Source organism: Anolis sagrei, chromosome X (genome assembly GCF_037176765.1).
Source record: "Anolis sagrei isolate rAnoSag1 chromosome X, rAnoSag1.mat, whole genome shotgun sequence".
NCBI lineage: Eukaryota > Metazoa > Chordata > Lepidosauria > Squamata > Dactyloidae > Anolis > Anolis sagrei.
Genome location: NC_090034.1, coordinates 23,827,146 through 23,847,947, shown reverse-complemented (window position 1 = coordinate 23,847,947; position 20,802 = coordinate 23,827,146). Strand labels below are relative to the sequence as shown.

Below are 20,802 nucleotides of genomic sequence, written 5' to 3'. Positions count from 1 at the left end.
TAATTAACTTTTGGAAAAATATTAAAGAGATGGGAGAATCAGTAGTCTCCCTGTCCAAGAAATGCCAAGGCAACAGCATTTTTGGAATTAGGAAATGTGCAGGAGAATACTTGTAGATGATTTGTTTATGATCACTGTCTCAAGAGTCTACCCTAATCTGTATACAGTAGTCATATAATTATTTTAAGGAAAGATAGTGCTGCAAACATAGCAAAGTCAAGAGGAAAACAGAATTCTCAAAGTACTTGCATTTATTAATTGCACTATGGAATGCGTATTGAAAAAGTTCAGATATCGTTATCATTTCTAAAGACTGAGAAAGGTAGGAACTAGAAAGCCATTACTTGCTCTACCATTGGTGTGATGAAATTAATCACATCCAACCAAACTTTCTTAGCCCCAATGCATAATATGTACCTAATAAATGACCACCCCTCAAACAAAATGGAGTCGTATTAGAATATTTATTCATTCATGTTAGGTATATATGTTCAGTGTGGATTCTCTTGAGGTTGCTTACATCTACGTCTACTGATTATCTGGATTCGGCACAGTCTGGCTTTAGGCTGGGTCATGGAACTGAAACAACCTTGGCCACCTTAGTGGAAGATCTGTGTAGGAATCTGGACAGAGGGAGTGTGCCCCTGTTGGTTCTCCTGGACCTTTCAGCAGCCTTCGATACCACAGACCACAGTATCCTTCTGAGACAGCTCACGGATATGGGGCTTGGGGGTACGGTTTTACAGTGGCTCCGGTCCTTCCTGGAGGACCATACCCCAAAGGTGTTGCTGGGGGATACCTGCTTGGCTCCACAGCCTTTGTCTTGTGGGGTTCCGCAGGGCTCAATATTGTCCCCCCATGTAGTTTATCATATATATGAAGTCCTCAGAGGAGATCATCCGGAGTTTTGGAGTTGGATGTCATCTGTACGCAGAAGATATTCAACTCTACTACTTTTTTCCACTTACTGCTAAGGAGGCTGTTGAGATCCTGAACTTGTGCTTGCCAGCGGTGATGGTCTGGATTAGGGCAAACAAATTAAAATTGAATCCAGACAAGACAGAGGCACTCCTGGTCAGCTGTAAGGCCAAATAGGGTATAGGTTACAGCCTGTGCTGGATGGGGATACACTCCCCATGAAGACACAGGTTCGCAGCTTGGGAGTTCTTTTGAATTAATCACCAAGCCTGTTGTTGTTCATTCGTTCAGTCGTCTCCGACTCTTCGTGACCTCATGGACCAGCCCACGCCAGAGCTCCCTGTCGGCCGTTACCACCCCCAGCTCCCTCAAGGTCAGTCCAGTCACTTCAAGGATGCCATCCATCCATCTTGCCCTTGGTCGGCCCCTCTTCCTTTTGCCTTCCACTTTCCCCAGCATAATTGTCTTCTCTAGGCTTTCCTGTCTCCTCATGATGTGGCCAAAGTACTTCAACTTTGTCTCTAGTATCTTTCCCTCCAGTGAGCAATCGGGCTTTATTTCCTGGAGGATGGACTGGTTGGATCTTCTCGCAGTCCAAGGCACTCTCAGAACTTTCCTCCAACACCACAGCTCAAAAGCATCGATCTTCCTTTGCTCAGCCTTCCCTAAGGTCCAGCTCTCACATCCGTAGGTTACTACAGGGAATACCATGGCTTTGACTAGGCGGATCTTTGTTGCCAGTCTGATGTCTCTACTCTTTACTATTTTATCGAGATTGGACATTGCTCTCCTCCCAAGAAGTAAGCGTCTCCTGATTTCCTGGCCACAGTCTGCATCTGCAGTAATCTTTGCACCTAGAAATACAAAGTCTGTCACGGCCTCCACGGTTTCTCCCTCTATTTTCCAGTTGTCAATCATTCTTGTTGCCATAATCTTGGTTTTTTTGACGTTTAGCTGCAACCTGGCTTTTGCGCTTTCTTCTTTCACCTTGATTAGAAGGCTCCTCAGCTCCTCCTCGCTTTCGGCCATCAGAGTGGTGTCATCTGCATATCTGAGGTTGTTAATGTTTCTTCCAGCAATTTTCACCCCAGCTTTGCATTCATCCAGCCCCGCACATCGCATGATGTGTTCTGCATACAAGTTAAAAAGGTTGGGTGAGAGGATGCAGCCTTGCCGTACGCCTTTCCCAATCTTGAACCAGCCTGTTGTTCCGTGGTCAGTTCTTACTGTTGCTACTTGGTCCTTGTACAGATTCCTCAGGAGAGAAACAAGGTGGCTTGGGATGCCCATCCCACTAAGAACTTGCCACAATTTATTATGATCCACACAGTCAAAGGCTTTAGAATAGTCAATGAAGCAGAAGTAGATGTTTTTCTGAAACTCCCTGCCTTTCTCCATTATCCAGCGGATATTGGCAATCTGGTCTCTCGTTCCTCTGCCTTTTCTAAACCCAGCTTGAACATCTGGCAACTCTCGCTCCATGTATTGCTGGAGTCTTCCTTGCAGGATCTTGAGCATTACCTTACTGGCATGAGAAATAAGGGCCACTGTACGGAAGTTTGAGCAGTCTTTCGCATTTCCCTTTTTTGGTATGGGGATATAAGTTGATTTTTTCCAGTCTGATGGCCATTCTTGTGTTTTCCATATTTGCTGGCAAATGGCATGCATCACCTTGACAGCATCATCTTTTAAGATTTTAAACAGTTCAGCTGGGATCCCGTCGTCTCCTGCTGCCTTGTTGTTAGCAATGCTTCTTAAGGCCCATTCAACCTCACTCCTCAGGATGTCTGGTTCTAATTCATTCACCACACCGTCAAAACTATCCTCAATATTATTATCCTTCCTATACAGATCTTCTGTGTAGTCTCGCCACCTTCTCTTGATCTCTTCAGCTTCTGTTAGGTCCCTGCCATCTTTGTTTCTTATCATACCAATTTTTGCCTGAAATTTACCTCCAATGTTTCTAATTTTCTGGAAGAGGTCTCTTGTCCTTCCTATTCTGTTGTCTTCTTCCACTTCCATGCATTGCTTATTTAAAAATAGTTCCTTATCTCTTCTGGCTAATCTCTGGAATTGCGCATTTAACTGGGCATATCTCCCCTTATCCCTGTTTCCTTTTGCTTTCCTCCTTTCTTGGGCTACTTCCAGTGTCTCAGCAGACAACCATTTTGCCTTCTTGGTTTTCTTTTTCTTTGGGACGTACTTTGTTGCCACCTCCTGAACAATGTCTTGGACTTCTGTCCATAGTTCTTCTGGGATTCTGTTTACTAAATCTAGTCCTTCAAATCTGTTCTTCACTTCCACTGTATATTCGCTAGGAATGTTAGTGAGATCATATCTAACTGGTCTGTGTATTTTCCCTGATCTCTTTAATTTTATTCTAAATTGGGCAATAAGAAGTTTGTGATCTGAGCTACAGTCAGCCCCAGGTCTTGTTTTCACCGACTGGATGGATGTCCGCCACCTTTGGCTGCAAAGGATGTAGTCAATCTGATTTCGGTGTTGACCATCTGGTGAGGTCCATGTATAAAGCCGTCTTTTAGGTTGTTGGAAGAGAGTATTCGTTATACACAGCGAGTTTTCCTGGCAGAATTCTATCAGCCTGCGTCCCGCTTCATTTTGTTCTCCCAGACCATGCTTGCCTGTGATCCCAGTTGTCATTTGACTTCCCACCTTGGCATTCCAGTCTCCTGTAATGAAAATAATGTCTCTCTTTGGTGTATTATCCAGTAGGTCCTGCAGATCCTCATAGAACTGATCTACTTCTGCTTCTTCAGCAGCTGTGGTTGGGGCGTATATTTGGATCACTGTGATGTTGAAAGGCTTTCCTTGCACTCGAATTGAGATCATTCTGTCATTTTTTGGGTTGTATCCAAGCACCGCTTTAGCGAATTTCTTATTAATTATGAAGGCTACTCCATTTCTTCGATGTTCCTCTTGTCCACAGTAGTAGATCTGGTGGTCATCTGATGTGAAGTGGCCCATTCCAGTCCATTTCAGTTCGCTGACCCCCAGAATGTCTATCTTTAGTCTTGACATCTCACCAATAACAACATCCAATTTGCCCTGGCTCATAGATCTTACATTCCAGGTTCCTATGGTGTGTTGATCTTTAGAGCATCGGATTCGTCGTTCGCCTCCAGTACCGTCGGCCGCTAGCCTTCCTTTCGGCTTTGAGCTAGCTGCGTCATCACATCTGGGGCTAGTTGAACTTATCCTCTGCTCCTCCCCAGTAGCATTTTGGCCATCTTCCGACCTGGGAGTCCCATCTTCCAATGGCATACCGACATATCTCTGGTTGTACTGGTCCATTTAGTTTTCTTGGCAAGGATACTGGAGTGGTTTGCCATTGCCTTCCCCAGGGATCACGCTTGGTCTGACCTCTCTGCCACGACCGTCCCGTCTTGGGTGTCCCTTCACGGTTTCGCTCATGACATCATTGAGGTGCTCAAGCTCCAGCTCCCCGACAAGGCGGTGATCCTTTGCTGGAGCACCAAGCCTAGAACCCAAGATTTTGGCAGTGGCCAGGGAAACTTTTACACAATTAAAGCTTGTGTGCCAGCTGCGCTCGTACCAAGCCTAGAACCCAAGATTTTGGCAGTGGCCAGGGAAACTTTTACACAATTAAAGCTTGTGTGCCAGCTGCGCTCGTACCTTAGGAACTCAGACTTGGCCACCTTGGTCCACTCTCTGGTTACATCCCGAATTGACTACTGCAATGCGTTCTACATGGGGTTGTCTCTGAAGACTGTTCAGAAGCCCCATTTGGTCCAATGCATGACAGCCAGACTACTCACTGGAGCGGAATACAGGGAGCACACAACTCTCATGTTACGTCAGTTCCACTGGCTGCCAGTCTGCTTCCAAGCACAATGGACAGCGCTGTCTTTAGCCTATAAAGCCCTAAATGCTTCTAAGCTCAGCTTACCTGTCCCAATATAACTCCCTCTATGAACCATCTTGGAGGTTAAGATCATTCAGGGAGCTCTGTTCTTGGTCCATCCCCCTCGCAGGTGTGACTGGTGGGGACGAGATACAAGGCCTTCTGAGTGGTGGCTACTCGACTATGGAACTCCCTCCCCAACTAAATTAGATCATTGCCCTCCCTCCTGGCCTTCAGAAAGAAAGTAAAAACTCGGCCATGGGACCAAACTTTTAGACAGTAAACAATACAATAAATAATCAGAGATGATGTGCAATTGATATTTGATATTTGGAAAGGCCTAGGACCATGACTTTGTGATTTTAACATTTATATTAATATTATTTTAACTTCATGTTTTAATGTTTAAATGATGTTACATTTTTATGATCTAACTGATAGTTATGTTATTGTTGTTTTATTTTAGGTTTCATATGTATGTGAGGCATTAAATTCTGCCATAAATATCTTGGAAACCGCTTTGAGTACCCGCCCACCCCCTCCCCCCAGGTGAAAAAAGTGAAGTAAATAAATAAATAAATGACTACTTCAAGAGAGCAGAAGGATATATTCTAAAATCTATGGGTTCATCAACACTGTGGAATTATTGCAGTTTGACACCACTTTAACAGCCCTGGCTCAATGCTATGGATTCCTGGGAACTGGGGAACTTTCCTCAACTATTACACAGACACTGGGAAATTAGAATAAGAGAGCTGAAAAAGCATTTCTTACCTGTACTGGAATATTGTCTATAGGTAGCTGCACTGAACTGCCATCATTTGGACCCTGGAATGAGACTGGGAGCAGCAGCTGTGCTGATCCTTGTGCAGTTAGTAGAGCTTGAGGCTGGGCAACAACAGCGATTTGGGGTTTTCTCTGAGAACTTATACAGAACTGAGACACAATTTTGTGTGGTTCAGCTTTGGCCAAGGGTACTTCCTGCTTGACAACAGTGGCTTTTTTGGCAACTAGGTTTTGGTCCTCCACTGATGCTGTCTGTGCCGTGAAATGCTTGATTTCAGATATGGATTGTCTTGCATCAGAGCAGTTTGCTAAAGTGCCTTCCTTTTTGACAGCGTGGCTGGTATATTTCTGATTCAAAACCACAGTTGTGTCAGATTGGGGTTGTGGCTGATGTCCCTGCTTTTCCACCTGAAGCTGCATTTTCAGCACTTCCACAAGCTTTTGCTCCTGTTCCAGTTTCCTTTTGAGCTCTTCAATCTGTTTCTCCTTTTCCTGAAGTTTGCGGTCCTTTTCTGCTGGATCGGGTTCTATGACTGCCAAGCTTTCACTGCTGGGACTGTCTTCGTTTGTGGTCAGCTGAATAGGTGAGAAATTTGGCAACTGCGATGAGGACATTATAGTCATAATTTCTGCCAAAGTGTCTCCCATATTAGTGTCATCGGTGCCAAGACTAGACGGCTCTGAAGGAGATGGGGAAACGGCCAAAGGGGAGCTGATGCATTCCATGGGAGTTGAGTTCTTTTCAGTCCCGACAGGAAATGTGGGGATGGAACTAACATCTGTCTTATTTAATGCAGCAACAGGGACTATTGCAGCCACTTCCCCAGAATTAATATTATCATTACTGGAAGAAATTTTCACTGTGTTACTTGCATTGACAGAATTATTGTTCAGATCCTGATAGGACTTCAATCGCTCAATAAGATCCATTTTTGTTCCAGATACTGGCAATCCTCTGAGTTTTAATTCAATTTTCAGCTCAGCAACCTGAGAATTATATTAAAATGTGTCAGTGGGGGAAAAGGCCTCTATTATCCAGACATTTTAAGTACTTTATTTGTTTGTTCCCCTGCCTTTTCTCCAATATGGTTGAATTGTTCAAACACCACGGTGAATCTCCAGAAGCCAAGAAACCATCCCAAGAAACCACCAAACCATAGTTGGATTAATTATTTATTTATCGTGTTAGAAGTGAAATGAGGGTACAGTTATAATGTATACAAAACCACAAACAAAGTTAAAACTTGGCATCATACTATATGTCCTTTGACCAGAAGCTGGCCACTTGGAGTGTCTCTGGTGTCTCTCTAAGGAGGTCCTCCATTGCATCAAAGCCTGCCATAACATGTTGGTGTTAACTCACAATACTTCTGCAGCCATCCCCATGTTTGCCAGTGCTATAGAAGTGTGGTGTCGATAACGTTCCAAGTGTAGTAGGGAATTATGTGGGATCTGCTGGGCACTTTATTGTATGTCCTCACTTATAAATGTATTCTACTCTTAATATTGAATGTAATTGCTGTTTTAATGTTTTACTGTAATATGAATTATGATGTTTTATTGACTGTATGTGATATTATGGTTGGAGTCCCTCAAGAGAGGTGAGAAGGTCGTTATACAAAACTTTTAAATTAATTAATTAATTAAATAAATAAATAAATGTGGTTGGGCTTAGGCTGCATTATAGCTGAATAGAAAACAGCAAAAAGGTCCCAGTTGACTAGGCTTGTAAACACATCATTAAATAAAATGAGCAGAAATAGGCAAGTGAGATACAGAAGATTTCAGGTCCCCAGAAAGCACTATTCTGTCAGGCCAAGCATTTTAATTTAATGACTGCAGAACTTAGTACTTACCTTTAGGTCATCCAAGTTAGGAGGAAGAGGTCCTAGTTTTCTGTTGGAAACATTATTGTTTTGTCTCGATTTGCTGCTTCCACCTAAAGATGTGCAATTGCTCAACGTATTCAGTTGTACATTCCTAGTGTTACACTGCTTGTCACTCATAGGCCTTCAAGGGAAAAGGATATTAAATTTCAAAATTGATACAAATTTTACTCTAATGTATTTGTCTACTCCTCCAAAATTATTCCTTCAGTTATACAGTATTTTGCAAATTCCGCAGAAGGAGATTACAGTCCAGTCTTCTAGGGGTTTGAACAGAACTTCTGTTTCACCAATGTTTGTATTAATCTAAGAGTACTAGGAGATAGCCTCTGAGTTAAACTAGAAGTGACATTAAATGTGCAAATGCAATGAGTGTGCCCAGGGGTGCCTTTTTTGTTCTGTATTACCAATCACAAGGAAGACTTGAAAGGATTTTGAACAAGCGAAGTGGGCCTTAATTTTTTTTAATCTCTCTACACTTCAAGAGAATTCCCTACTGGTAGCAACAGAGGCTTCCCTTGAAATGCTCACAGCAGTTTTGAAGATCTAATTTTTGTCCAGACTGTGCATGTTGGTTAATGGCCAAAATGCCCTTTCCACTTTTGGAACAATCTGCTTGACACAAAGTGAAAATTAACAAACACTTGCAAAGTTCATGTCCACATTTATTTTTAGACACAGACTTTGTAAGTATTGATAATTTTTACTTTTGGATGGTGAGATGCAGAATTTGAAGCCTTCTCTAAATATTTATGTAGTTTATAATTGTGTGCTCACTGTGATCCTGCCATGTGATGTGCACGATTTTATAGCGCCATTGTTCTGTGAGTCATGTTAGGACCGAGACACCACACCAGTGGTTCCCAATCTGTAGTCTGTGGACCACCAGTGGTCCATAAGAACAAAAATATGGTCTGGGGCCTCACCGTTATTACACCATTGCCTCGAAACCACGTGGCAACAAATTATTATTATTATTATTATTAACTTTATTTGTACCCCGCGAACATCTCCCGAAGGATTCGATGCGGCTTACACAGGCCGAAGCCACAGACACAATACAATAGAAAACATAACAAGCAATAACCGAAGCAAATTAAAACAAAACAAATCAAATCAAATCAAAATTAGCAAAACAACAGTAACTATACATCAGGACATATTAAAAACTGGTTCGGCCAGTGAGAGGTACAAGGTTAAAAGTGCTGAAATGGTAGGAGGGGCGTCGGGATTAAAGTACGGTGTGCAGCAATATTAACTGTGCTAAAGTGCTATTAGGACTTAGGATGGGGTTCCTAATCCGGGAAGGCACAACGGAACAGCCAAGTTTTCAGGTTCTTTCTGAAAACTGCTAGTGTAGGGGCCTGTCGGAGATCTTTTGGGAGGGCGTTCCAGAGTCGGGGGGCCGCCACGGAGAAGGCCCTGTCCCGCGTCCCCACCAACCGCGCTTGCGACGTAGGCGGGATCACGAGCAGGGCCTCCCCCGATGATCGAAGCGAGCGTGTAGGTTCGTAAATGGAGATACGGTCACGCAGGTAGGATGGTCCCAAACCGTTTAGGGCTTTATAGGTGAGCACCTGCACCTTGAATTGGGCTCGGAAGATGAAAGGCAGCCAGTGGAGCTCCTTAAACAGAGGGGTAGACCTCTCTTGATAATGAGCTCCAGTTAGCATTCTGGCTGCTGCACGTTGGACCAGCTGCAGTTTCCGAGCCGTCTTCAAGGGTAGCCCCACGTAGAGCGCATTACAGTAATCCATTCTAGAGGTGACCAAGGCATGGACCACCCCGGCCAGATCAGCCTTCACGAGGTATGGTCGCAGTTGGCGCACGAGTCTCAGTTGCGCAAAAGCCCTCCCGGATACCGCCGACACCTGAGCCTCAAGTGTAAGCGAGGAATCCAGGAGGACACCCAAACTGCGGACCTGAGGTTTCAGGGGGAGTGTAACCCCGTCCAACACAGGTAACCACCCTATACCCCGATCCGGCTTACGGTCGACCAAGAGGACCTCTGTCTTATCGGGATTGATCTTCAGCTTGTTCTTCCTCATCCAGATCGACACAGCGGCCAGGCACTTGTCTAGCACCTGAGAAGCCTCCTTGGAGTTAGGTGGAAAGGAGTAGTAGAGTTGTGTGTCATCTGCATAGAGATGGCACCCAACTCCAAAACTCCGGATGACCTCTCCCAGCGGTTTCATATAGATGTTAAAAAGCATGGGAGACAGAATAGAGCCTTGCGGGACCCCACAGGACAAAGGCCAGGGGTCCGAGCAGGCGTCACCCAGCTTCACCATCTGGGTTCGTCCCTCCAGGAAGGACTGGAGCCACGACAGAACCGTGCCCCCAAGGCCCATCCCAGAGAGGCGACCCAGAAGGATACCATGATCGATGGTATCGAAAGCCGCTGAGATGTCCAGGAGAACCAACAGAGTCACACTCCCCCTGTCCAGCTCTCTGCGGAGGTCATCCACCAAGGCGACCAAGGCTGTCTCGGTGCCGTGACCAGGCCTGAAACCAGACTGTGACTGATCTAGGTAATTGATGTCATCTAGGAAACCCTGGAGCTGGGAGGCGACCACCCTCTCCAGCACCTTACCCAAAAAGGGGAGGTTGGAGATAGGCCTGTAGTTGTTCAGCACCGTGGAGTCAAGAGAAGCTTTTTTAATAAGTGGGCGAACCACGGCCTGCTTCAAATTAGATGGAAAAATTCCTTGCTCCAGCGATGCATTAACAATCGGTACAAACCAGTCCAGCAGCCCCCCTCTGGCTGATTTAATGAGCCAAGATGGGCATGGGTCAAGAGATGAGGTGGTCGCCCTCACAGCCCCAAGAATCTCCTCTACAGTTTCAGGAAGAACAAGCCTAAAAGAATCCCACAAAATTGGACAAGCAGGTACCTCCGTCACCTCTTCTGGTACTGCGATGGAATTGGAGTCGAGCTCGAGGCGTATCTGGGCGACTTTGTCTGCGAAATGGTGTGCGAAATCGCGACATCGAGCTGCAGGGTCGTCAGGGACCTCCTCCACCGCTGGTGGGTGGAGGAGCTCTCCCACGACCCGAAACAGCTCCGATGATCTATTTGCTGCAGACGCTATACGGGCGGTCGTGAATGATTTCCTGGCCACCCGTATAGCCACGGAGTATGCCTTAAGAGAGGCTCTAGCCCGTGCTCGATCAGACACATCTCGAGATTTCCTCCATTTGCGCTCTAGCCCCCTTCTCGTATGCTTCATCACCGCCAACTCCTCGGTAAACCAAGGAGATGGCCTGTCACGACGCAACGAGATGGGGCGTTCAGGTGCGATCGTATCTAACGCCCTGGCCATCTCCCCATTATAGAGAGTTACCAAGGCGTCGATAGAATCACCAGGCTCCAAGGCAGGAAGAACCCTAAGATTCCTCAGGAATCCATCCGGATCCATCAGTCTCCCAGGGCGGACCATCTTAATTTGTCCTCCACCCCTGCGAAGGTTTAGGGTCGCAGCAAGTCTAAAAGTGATCAGATGGTGGTCAGACCATGACACTGGAAGGATGTTTTGCTCTTCCACTCTGATCATTTCGTTGTCCGCCACAAAAACAAGGTCGAGAGTATGTCCAGCTTGATGAGTGGGGCCAGATATTATCTGTGACAGGCCTATGGTCGTCATGGTGGCCATAAAGTCCTGAGCTGCGCCAGATAGAGTGGTCTCAGCGTGGATGTTAAAGTCTCCCAGCACCACCAGGCGCTGGGAGACCAAGGCCGAATTAGAGATCACCTCCGCTAGCTCAGACAGGGAAGCTACTGGATCTCGGGGTGGGCGATACACCAGCAGGAACCCCACACTGTCACGGCTCCCCACCTTCAAGTGGACACATTCAAACCCAGAAGCCTGCGGGACAACGCATCTGGTCACGGCGATGGATTGCCGAAAGACCACTGCGACCCCTCCTCCCCGCCCCCCTTGTCTGGCCTGTTGATGCACTCCAAAACCTGGTGGGCATAGCTGGGAAAGGTTTACACCCCCCACCTCATCCAACCAGGTCTCGGTAATGCATGCCAGGTCCGCCCTCTCATCCAGGATCAAGTCCTGGATGGCTGCGGTCTTGCCATTGACGGATCTGGCATTAATCAAGAGGACCTTGAGACCAAGGGGGCTGCCAAGGAGCCTACCACTACCCACCTTTTCCAGGGTCGCAAAAACTCTGTTGCGCTTCTCCCTGGGATGTTTGTGGACCGCAAATCTCCTTCCCCACACGACTCGGATGGCACCCCCCTTCTCTGGAACCTTCCCCCCCCCCCCCCCGCCCGGCCAGGATCTAGTCAGCTCTCGGCGGAGGAGGTCGGGCTGGGGAATAATCTCCCTTGGGCATTTGGTAGGGATGAATCTGATGTTGAGGTAGATAAAGAGACATCGAGGGAGCTGAGTGGGCTGAATAAAGGGAGCGTTCTTGAGCGGGGGAGTGTGGCTAGCTGAGTAGGAACAGCCGGGGCAGATGGGGTCTCAAAATTATACGAACCAGGAGGGGGGGCCCAAACTGGTGAACTAGTTGTGGAGTTTGCCCGGGGGCCAGATGGAACATGATGGGGTGGAGACCCGGGATCAAACAAGGGGCGAATGTGGGGGTCCACAACTACCCTCCTAATGGTGATGCCCCATTTCTTCAGGCCAGATTGTTTGGCCATTAGATCACCAAGCCAAGTGTTGTCTTCGGGTGAAATTTGAAGACGGGTGGAGCGGTCAGAGGATTGATAATCCCTCCACAACCACACTATGGCTTTTAATCTTATATCCTGTGATCTTTTTCCCAGGATTTGGGCCAAGGAATTACAAACTGCCCTCTTGGAGGTCCATCTGCCTCTGTTTATCATAAGATCGGCAATGTCCACTGCAAAAGCGACTGGTCTTGCAAAACCCTCTTATAGTGCTGAGGCAACGAAGATGTCAGGAGGGGAGAGGCTGACTACCCACAAAAGATTGCTACTACCACATCAGATCTACATGATTAAATATGGTTTTCTGTGGGCGAGCTGATGGTGACTACTGGATGGCATATGTTCTGTATCAGGAACTAGAGCTGAAGTGGTCCATCCAATGCAATTTTCTGAATCAGCACCCCCAATAAACAAACCAAATCTAAAGTTGACCAAAAACTGATTCGTAACCCTTTTGGTACTAATGCTGGAGAGTGGTCCCTGGTCAAAAAAAGGCACTATACTGATGCAAGGGTCCCCACATCCGATTCTGTTTAATCATTGCTGGGTTTTACTTCATGTCTCTTAGACAGCATGTTTACATGTGTGTATTAAAATCTATAGTGTGGCAGCGGCTACTGTACTGGGTTTCTTTTTTCCCCACATCTGCATATACTGCTGCTCTGGAGACTACGACACAGAGCAATGGATTCAAACTGAAGGAAAAAAAGATTCCACTTAAACATTAGGAAGAACCTCCTGATGGTAAGAACTGTTTGGCAGAGGAATATTCTGCCTTGGGGCTGGATGGCTATCTGTCTGGAGGGCTTTGATCCTGTGTTCCTGCATGGCAGAACAGGGTTGGACTGGATGGCCCTTGAGATCTCTTCCAATCTATGATTCTATTCTATGAAGCATGACAAGCTGTGCCTAACTCAATGTAACTTCTTCTGAAAATGTTTGTGAATCCCTCTCCCAAAATACACTGTAAATCCTGCAGCTGATATTTCTTCCTTCATCCCCCACTCCCTTTCTATTTCTCTTCCAAAAAGAGGCAAGAATTAGCAAAGCTTCACCTACTTGAGTGGTGCAGGAAGTATCGTCTGGTAGTTGTAGTGCTGTTGCTGTTGGCTCAGAATCTGCAGTTGCAAAAAAAGCTGCTGTTGTTGCAACAAGCGAGCATAGTTGGAGTCCATCTGTGGCTCATTCTTCTCACCTTTCTGATCAGGTGGGATGTACTGATGGTATTTTAGCTTCTTCACTCTAGGCTTTGGTTCTTTGCATTTCTTGCTCCGGGGTTTGTCGTTTGGGTTCCTAAAATGGGGTTGCTATGGAAGAACAGAAAAGTAAAACATGAGTGGCATCCAAAACGTTTTTTTCCCCGTGTCAGAAGCAACTTGAGAAACTGCAAGTCGCTTCTGGTGTGAAATAATTGAATTTAAGAACAGACTTACAGAACCAATCTTGTTTGTAACCTGGGGTCTGCCCGCAAATCTGTGCAGAATCAAAAACATTTAGGGGTGTTAACCCTTCCCTATGCTATCAAAAACAAAAAGTTGGAACAGGGACATTTTTCAAGTTGTAACTCCAGCCAAAACAGTGCTTTTTGTTTTTGATAGCATAGGGAAGGGTTACACCCCTAAAACTCTGGCTTTGCTGTCTGTAATCCTGTTCAGAAGATTTTGCCTTACTTTCTGTTTCTGTGATAATTGGATTTTGAAAATTTTGGCTTGTGGAAAGGATTGGTGATAAAGCTACAGTAGGGACCCCTTTCTCCATGATAACTCTTCCAGGAGTGGATTTCCCTTCCTAGAGGTAGATTTCCTCTCACTTCCTGTTGTCTCACCCCCGTTCATAACTAGGAACCATATGTAAGTCAGATTTCTGTAACTCGGGGATTGCCTGTGTAAGTTTAGGAATTTTAGTAAAAATCAAGCCAAAAAAACCTTGGTTGACTTATCCATGGGTCAATGCAAGTACTGTACCTTAACTCTTATTTTTTTAAAAGAAGTCACCCCCTTCTCTGAACAGCGTGGCAAAAAGCAAGAGAACCTAAAAGTAGTACCAACTTTGTCTACTCTATTTGCTATTTTTTACTTTGTGTCAAAAGCATTGCATAAATAAGTATAAAACTGATAAAATAAAGGAAGGACAAGAAGTTAAATAATTTTAGACCAAAAAAAGGGCAACAGCGACCACATTGTCTGTGGTTTTAAATGGTTCTTCCTCTATGCATGAGGCAGGGCACTGTGGGCAAGCATACAGATGCGGAGTTGTTGTTCTGCTCCACAGTCACACAAAGTGGAGGATTCTCCTAGGTCGTGCCATTTTGTCAGGTTGTCTTTTGATCTACACACTCCACTTCTGAGTCTGTTCAGGGACTTCTAAGTTGTTATCTCAGCTATGATGCTGCTTCCTTCTTTGTTTCCTTCTTTGCTTCCTTCTTCCTATTTTACTGAATATGCAGATGAGATAATATCCAGAGGCAACTGGCTCTGAAGGCAGTGCTGACAATTTCCCTTCTCTGAAGAATGATTCTCAACTGATCCATGAATCGTATTAAAATCCAAAATTTTGGCCCCCAAACGTGACCTGGACTTATACATAACATTGACTTATACATGAGTATATATGGTACTCTGAGATTTTCTGTTTATTAGTGAAAGCAGCATAATTCAAACAAATATACTCTATGCTTTTGTCCTTTCCTACCTTTATTAGTGTTGGCCCACTGCAATGTTTTGGTGCGGATGTAGTAGTTGTGCTAAGAGGAGCAGAAATTGTAGAGCACGGAGTGTGCTGATCAGTGAAGGAGGGCTTCAAAAATTCAGGCACGGAAGATATTGACGTTGGATACTGACAATAAACAAAAATAATAATAACAAAACAGGGATCTATCATTCATTTTCCGACAGAAAACAACTGGCCTATCAGTTATGATCAAAATGGCAATCTCTTTAAGGAAGAGAGTGAAATATAATGACATACAAGAAGTCATAATTTTCATAAAGACATACCTAGATTCTAATTTATTTTTAACTTGGCACAGATAACAGTTAGCTACAATGTGTGCGAAAGCTTTATGAACAACGAAAAAGAATTAATACTGCTTCAAGAAAAGCTTTGAAATCTGACTGCTCTGCATTCATAAGTAACGAGAATAAAGAAACAGGAAATTGGGAATATTTTTCTGAACCTCAGGGGTTTTTGTGAATACAAAAAAATTAAGGGAGTTAACATATGTCTTCTGAAAAAGACCTGGTTAACATTACAAAATGGCTGCAGCTAAGATTATGATATAGATTCAGACACTATACCTGGTTGGCAAAGGAGACTGAGGTGGCTGGAGATGTTGCTTCTCTTGCTTTAGGTTCACCTGGAGATGCTGCTGAGCCCTGGGATTCTTGGCTGGCAGGTTGATCTGGAGATAATGCATCACTACTGTCCTCATCAAATGAAAAATCATCCAAAGTTTGAGGATAGTCTTCCTGGCCAACAGCTAAGGATAAGAGAGAAAAAGGACCTTTATATCTTAGGGACCGCCTCATTTCTTTTTCCCATCAGTGGTTACCTCGATCCACCCGAGAAAATCTCCTATACATACCGGTCCCTAGGGAGGTACACCTGGAAGCTACAAGGCGTAGAGCTTTTTCGATCTATGCTCCAATTCTGTGGAACTCATTGCCTTCATATATTAGAGTAATGTCGGAGTTGCGACCTTTCGTAAAGGCGTTCAAGACTTGGCTGTCTGGTTGTGCATTTAATTAAAGTGATCAGATCTAATTTGTCAAATAGTCATTGTTGTATGTTTTTACATACAGGAGCTTTTTTGTTGAGTTCCAGGGCCAGAGAAGCAGATGGCGGAAACAGAAGAACGACCTGCCTCAGGGGAGCGTGCTTGCTCCATCCATGTTCAACATCTATACAAATGACCAGCCACTGCCAGAAGGGACAGAGAGTTTCATCTATGCTGATGATCGTGCCATTACTGCTCAAGCAGGGAGCTTTGAGATGGTAGAACAGAAGCTTTCCGAAGCTCTAGGTGCTCTTACTGCCTACTACAGGGAAAACCAGCTGATCCCTAACCCATCTAAAACACAGACATGTGCCTTTCATCCTCCAGCAAAGGATCACCGCCTTGTCGGGGCGCTGGAGCTTGAGCACCTCAATGATGTCATGAGCGAAACCGTGAAGGGCCACCCAAGACGGGACGGTCGTGGCAGAGAGGTCAGACCAAGCGTGATCCCTGGGGAAGGCAATGGCAAACCACTCCAGTATCCTTGCCAAGAAAACTAAATGGACCAGTACAACCAGAGATATGTCGGTATGCCATTGGAAGATGGGACTCCCAGGTCGGAAGATGGCCAAAATGCTACTGGGAAGGAGCAGAGGATAAGTTCAACTAGCCCCAGATGTGATGACGCAGCTAGCTCAAAGCTGAAAGGAAGGCTAGCGGCCGACGGTACTGGAGGCGAACGACGAATCCGATGCTCTAAAGATCAACACACCATAGGAACCTGGAATGTAAGATCTATGAGCCAGGGCAAACTGGATGTTGTGATTGGTGAGATGTCAAGACTAAAGATAGACATTCTGGGGGTCAGCGAACTGAAATGGACTGGAATGGGCCACTTCACATCAGATGACCACCAGATCTACTACTGTGGACAAGAGGAACATCGAAGAAATGGAGTAACCTTCATAATTAATAAGAAATTCGCTAAAGCAGTGCTTGGATACAACCCAAAAAATTACAGAATGATCTCAATTCGAGTGCAAGGAAAGCCTTTCAACATTACAGTGATCCAAATATACGCCCCAACCACAGCTGCTGAAGAAGCAGAAGTAGATCAGTTCTATGAGGATCTGCAGGACCTACTGGATAATACACCAAAAAGAGACATTATTTTCATTACAGGAGACTGGAATGCCAAGGTGGGAAGTCAAATGACAACTGGGATCACAGGCAAGCATGGTCTGGGAGAACAAAATGAAGCGGGATGCAGGCTGATAGAATTTTGCCAGGAAAACTCGCTGTGTATAACGAATACTCTCTTCCAACAACCTAAAAGACGGCTTTATACGTGGACCTCACCAGATGGTCAACACCAAAATCAGATTGACTACATCCTTTGCAGCCAAAGGTGGCGGACATCCATCCAGTCGGTGAAAACAAGACCTGGGGCTGACTGTAGCTCAGATCACGAACTTCTTATTGCTCAGCTTAGAATAAAACTAAAGAGATCAGGGAAAATACACAGACCAGTTAGATATGATCTCACTAACATTCCTAGCGAATATACAGTGGAAGTGAAGAACAGATTTGAAGGACTAGATTTAGTAAACAGAGTCCCAGAAGAACTATGGACAGAAGTACGCGACATTGTTCAGGAGGTGGCAACATAGCACGTCCCATAGAAAAAGAAAGCCAAGAAGGCAAAATGGTTGTCTGCTGAGACACTGGAAGTAGCCCAAGAAAGGAGGAAAGCAAAAGGAAACAGTGATAGTAAGGGGAGATATGCCCAGTTAAATGCGCAATTCCAGAGGTTAGCCAGAAGAGATAAGGAACTATTTTTAAATAAGCAATGCATGGAAGTGGAAGAAGACAACAGAATAGGAAGGACAAGAGACCTCTTCCAGAAAATTAGAAACATTGGAGGTAAATTTCAGGCAAAAATTGGTATGATAAGAAACAAAGATGGCAGGGACCTAACGGAAGCTGAAGAGATCAAGAGAAGGTGGTGAGACTATACAGAAGATCTGTATAGGAAGGATAATAATATCGAGGATAGTTTTGACGGTGTGGTGAGTGAATTAGAACCAGACATCCTGAGGAGTGAGGTTGAATGGGCCTTAAGAAGAATTGCTAACAACAAGGCAGCAGGAGACAACGGGATCCCAGCTGAACTGTTTAAAATCTTAAAAGATGATGCTGTCAAGGTGATGCATGCCATATGCCAGCAAATATGGAAAACACAAGAATGGCCATCAGACTGGAAAAAATCAACTTATATCCCCATACCAAAAAAGGGAAATGCGAAAGACTGCTCAAACTTCCGTACAGTGGCCCTTATTTCTCATGCCAGTAAGGTAATGCTCAAGATCCTGCAAGGAAGACTCCAGCAATACATGGAGCGAGAGTTGCCAGACGTTCAAGCTGGGTTTAGAAAAGGCAGAGGAACGAGAGACCAGATTGCCAATATCCGCTGGATAATGGAGAAAGGCAGGGAGTTTCAGAAAAACATCTATTTCTGCTTCATTGACTATTCTAAAGCCTTTGACTGTGTGGATCATAATAAATTGTGGCACGTTCTTGGTGGGATGGGCATCCCAAGCCACCTTGTCTCTCTCCTGAGGAATCTGTACAAGGACCAAGTAGCAACAGTCAGAACTGACCACGGAACAACAGACTGGTTCAAGATTGGGAAAGGCGTACGGCAAGGCTGCATACTCTCACCCAACCTTTTTAACTCGTATGCAGAACACATCATGCGATGTGCGGGGCTTGATGAATGCAAAGCTGGGGTGAAAATTGCTGGAAGAAACATTAACAACCTCAGATATGCAGATGACACCACTCTGATGGCCGAAAGCGAGGAGGAGCTGAGGAGCCTTCTAATCAAGGTGAAAGAAGAAAGCACAAAAGCCGGGTTGCAGCTAAACATCAAAAAAACCAAGATTATGGCAACAAGAATGATTGACAACTGGAAAATAGAGGGAGAAAATGTGCAGGCCGTGACAGACTTTGTATTTCTAGGTGCAAAGATTATTGCAGATGCAGACTGTGGCCAGGAAATCAGAAGACACTTACTTCTTGGGAGGAGAGCAATGTCCAGTCTCGATAAAATCGTAAAGAGTAGAGACATCACACTTGCAACAAAGATCCGCCTAGTCAAAGCCATGGTATTCCCTGTAGTAACCTACGGATGTGAGAGCTGGACCTTAGGGAAGGCTGAGCGAAGGAAGATAGATGCTTTTGAGCTGTGGTGTTGGAGGAAAGTGCTGAGAGTGCCTTGGACTGCGAGAAGATCCAACCAGTCCATCCTCCAGGAAATAAAGCCCGACTGCTCATTAGAGGGAAGAATACTAGAGACAAAGTTGAAGTACTTTGGCCACATCATGAGGAGACAGCAAAGCCTAGAGAAGACAATTATGCTGGGGAAGGTGGAAGGTAAAAGGAAGAGGGGCCGACCAAGGGCAAGATGGATGGATGGCATCCTTGAAGTGACTGGACTGACCTTGAAGGAGCTGGGGGTGGTGACGGCCGACAGGGAGCTCTGGCGTGGGCTGGTCCATGAGGTCACGAAGAGTTGGAGACGACTGAACGAATGAACAACAACAACGTGCCTTTCATCTCAAGAACAGAGAAGCATCCCGAGCTCTGAAGATCACTTGGGAAGGAATCCCACTGGAGCATTGCAGCGCACCCAAATACCTGGGAGTCACTCTGGACCATGCTCTTACCTACAAGAAGCACTGCCTGAACATCAAGCAAAAAGTGGGTGCCAGAAACAATATCATTACGAAAGCTGACTGGCACAACCTGGGGATCACAACCAGACACAGTGAAGACATCTGCCCTTGCGCTGTGCTACTCTGCTGCTGAGTATGCATGCCCAGTGTGGAACACATCTCACCACACTAAAACAGTGGATGTGGCTCTTAATGAGACATGCCGCATTATCACATGGTGTCTGCGCCCTACACCACTGGAGAAATTACACTGCTTAGCCGGTATTGCACCACCTGACATCCGCCGGGAAGTGGCAGCCAATAGTGAAGGGACCAAGGCAGAGACATCTCCAGCTCATCCCCTGTTTGGGTATCAGCCAGCACGTCAACGACTTAAATCTAGACATAGTTTTCTAAGATCTACAGAGACACTCGCTGGAACACCTCAGCAAGCAAGAGTCCAAAAGTGGCAGGCTCAAACCCAGCACCTCAACCAATGGCTGATACCAAATGAGAAACTCCCTCCTGGGCACACAGAAGACTGGGCGACTTGGAAGGTGCTGAACAGACTGCGCTCTGGCACCACGAGATGCAGAGCCAACCTTCAGAAATGGGGCTACAAAGTGGAATCCTCAACATGCGAGTGTGGAGAAGAGCAAACCACTGACCACCTGCTGCAATGCAACATGAGCCCAGCCACATGCACAATGGAGGACCTTCTTGCAGTAACACCGGAGGCACTCCAAGTGGCCAGATACTGGTCAAAGGACATTTAACCAACTACCAAACTCACAAGTTTTGTATTTTTCTGTTTGTTTGCTTTGTTCTGTTAGAAATGTAATATAATGGACTGGTTGCTCTGACACGACAAATAAATAAATGTTTTTATGTTGAATGTTTTTATATTGTGTAAATGCTATTTTAAATTGTAAGTCACTCGGAGCACCTTGGTGGAGAGCGACTAATTAAGAAATAAAGTGAAGTGAAGTGAAAAAGGATAAGAAATGCTTTTGCCATTTCTATCTATAGCTGAGGTGGACAACTGTGCTGGGATCAGAGGATGCATTGATGTTTGTGATGAAGCTACTGCTCCCTTTACATTTTAATATATTTTGCAATAAATTTTATTTTATCAGCATTTATAAAATAATAAAGTGTATTATTTAAAAAAACAGACATCAAATGACATATATTACCTAAAACATGCT

The 20,802-nt window shown here is 45.2% G+C and overlaps 1 protein-coding gene across 2 annotated transcripts in view; it reads right to left on the bottom strand.

Annotated features, from left to right (window-relative positions):
- MRTFB (myocardin related transcription factor B) overlaps positions 1-20,802 on the bottom strand; it is a 56,720-nt gene that overhangs the window by 5,941 nt on the left and 29,977 nt on the right. For both annotated transcript variants that reach the window (XM_060786356.2, XM_060786355.2), the window contains exons 7-11: positions 15,460-15,641; positions 14,855-14,998; positions 13,223-13,470; positions 7,444-7,597; positions 5,576-6,574 (exon numbers count right to left, since the gene is read on the bottom strand). In XM_060786356.2, coding sequence (XP_060642339.2) covers positions 5,576-6,574; positions 7,444-7,597; positions 13,223-13,470; positions 14,855-14,998; positions 15,460-15,641 — 1,727 coding nt within the window. The remainder of the gene's footprint in view (positions 1-5,575; positions 6,575-7,443; positions 7,598-13,222; positions 13,471-14,854; positions 14,999-15,459; positions 15,642-20,802) is intronic.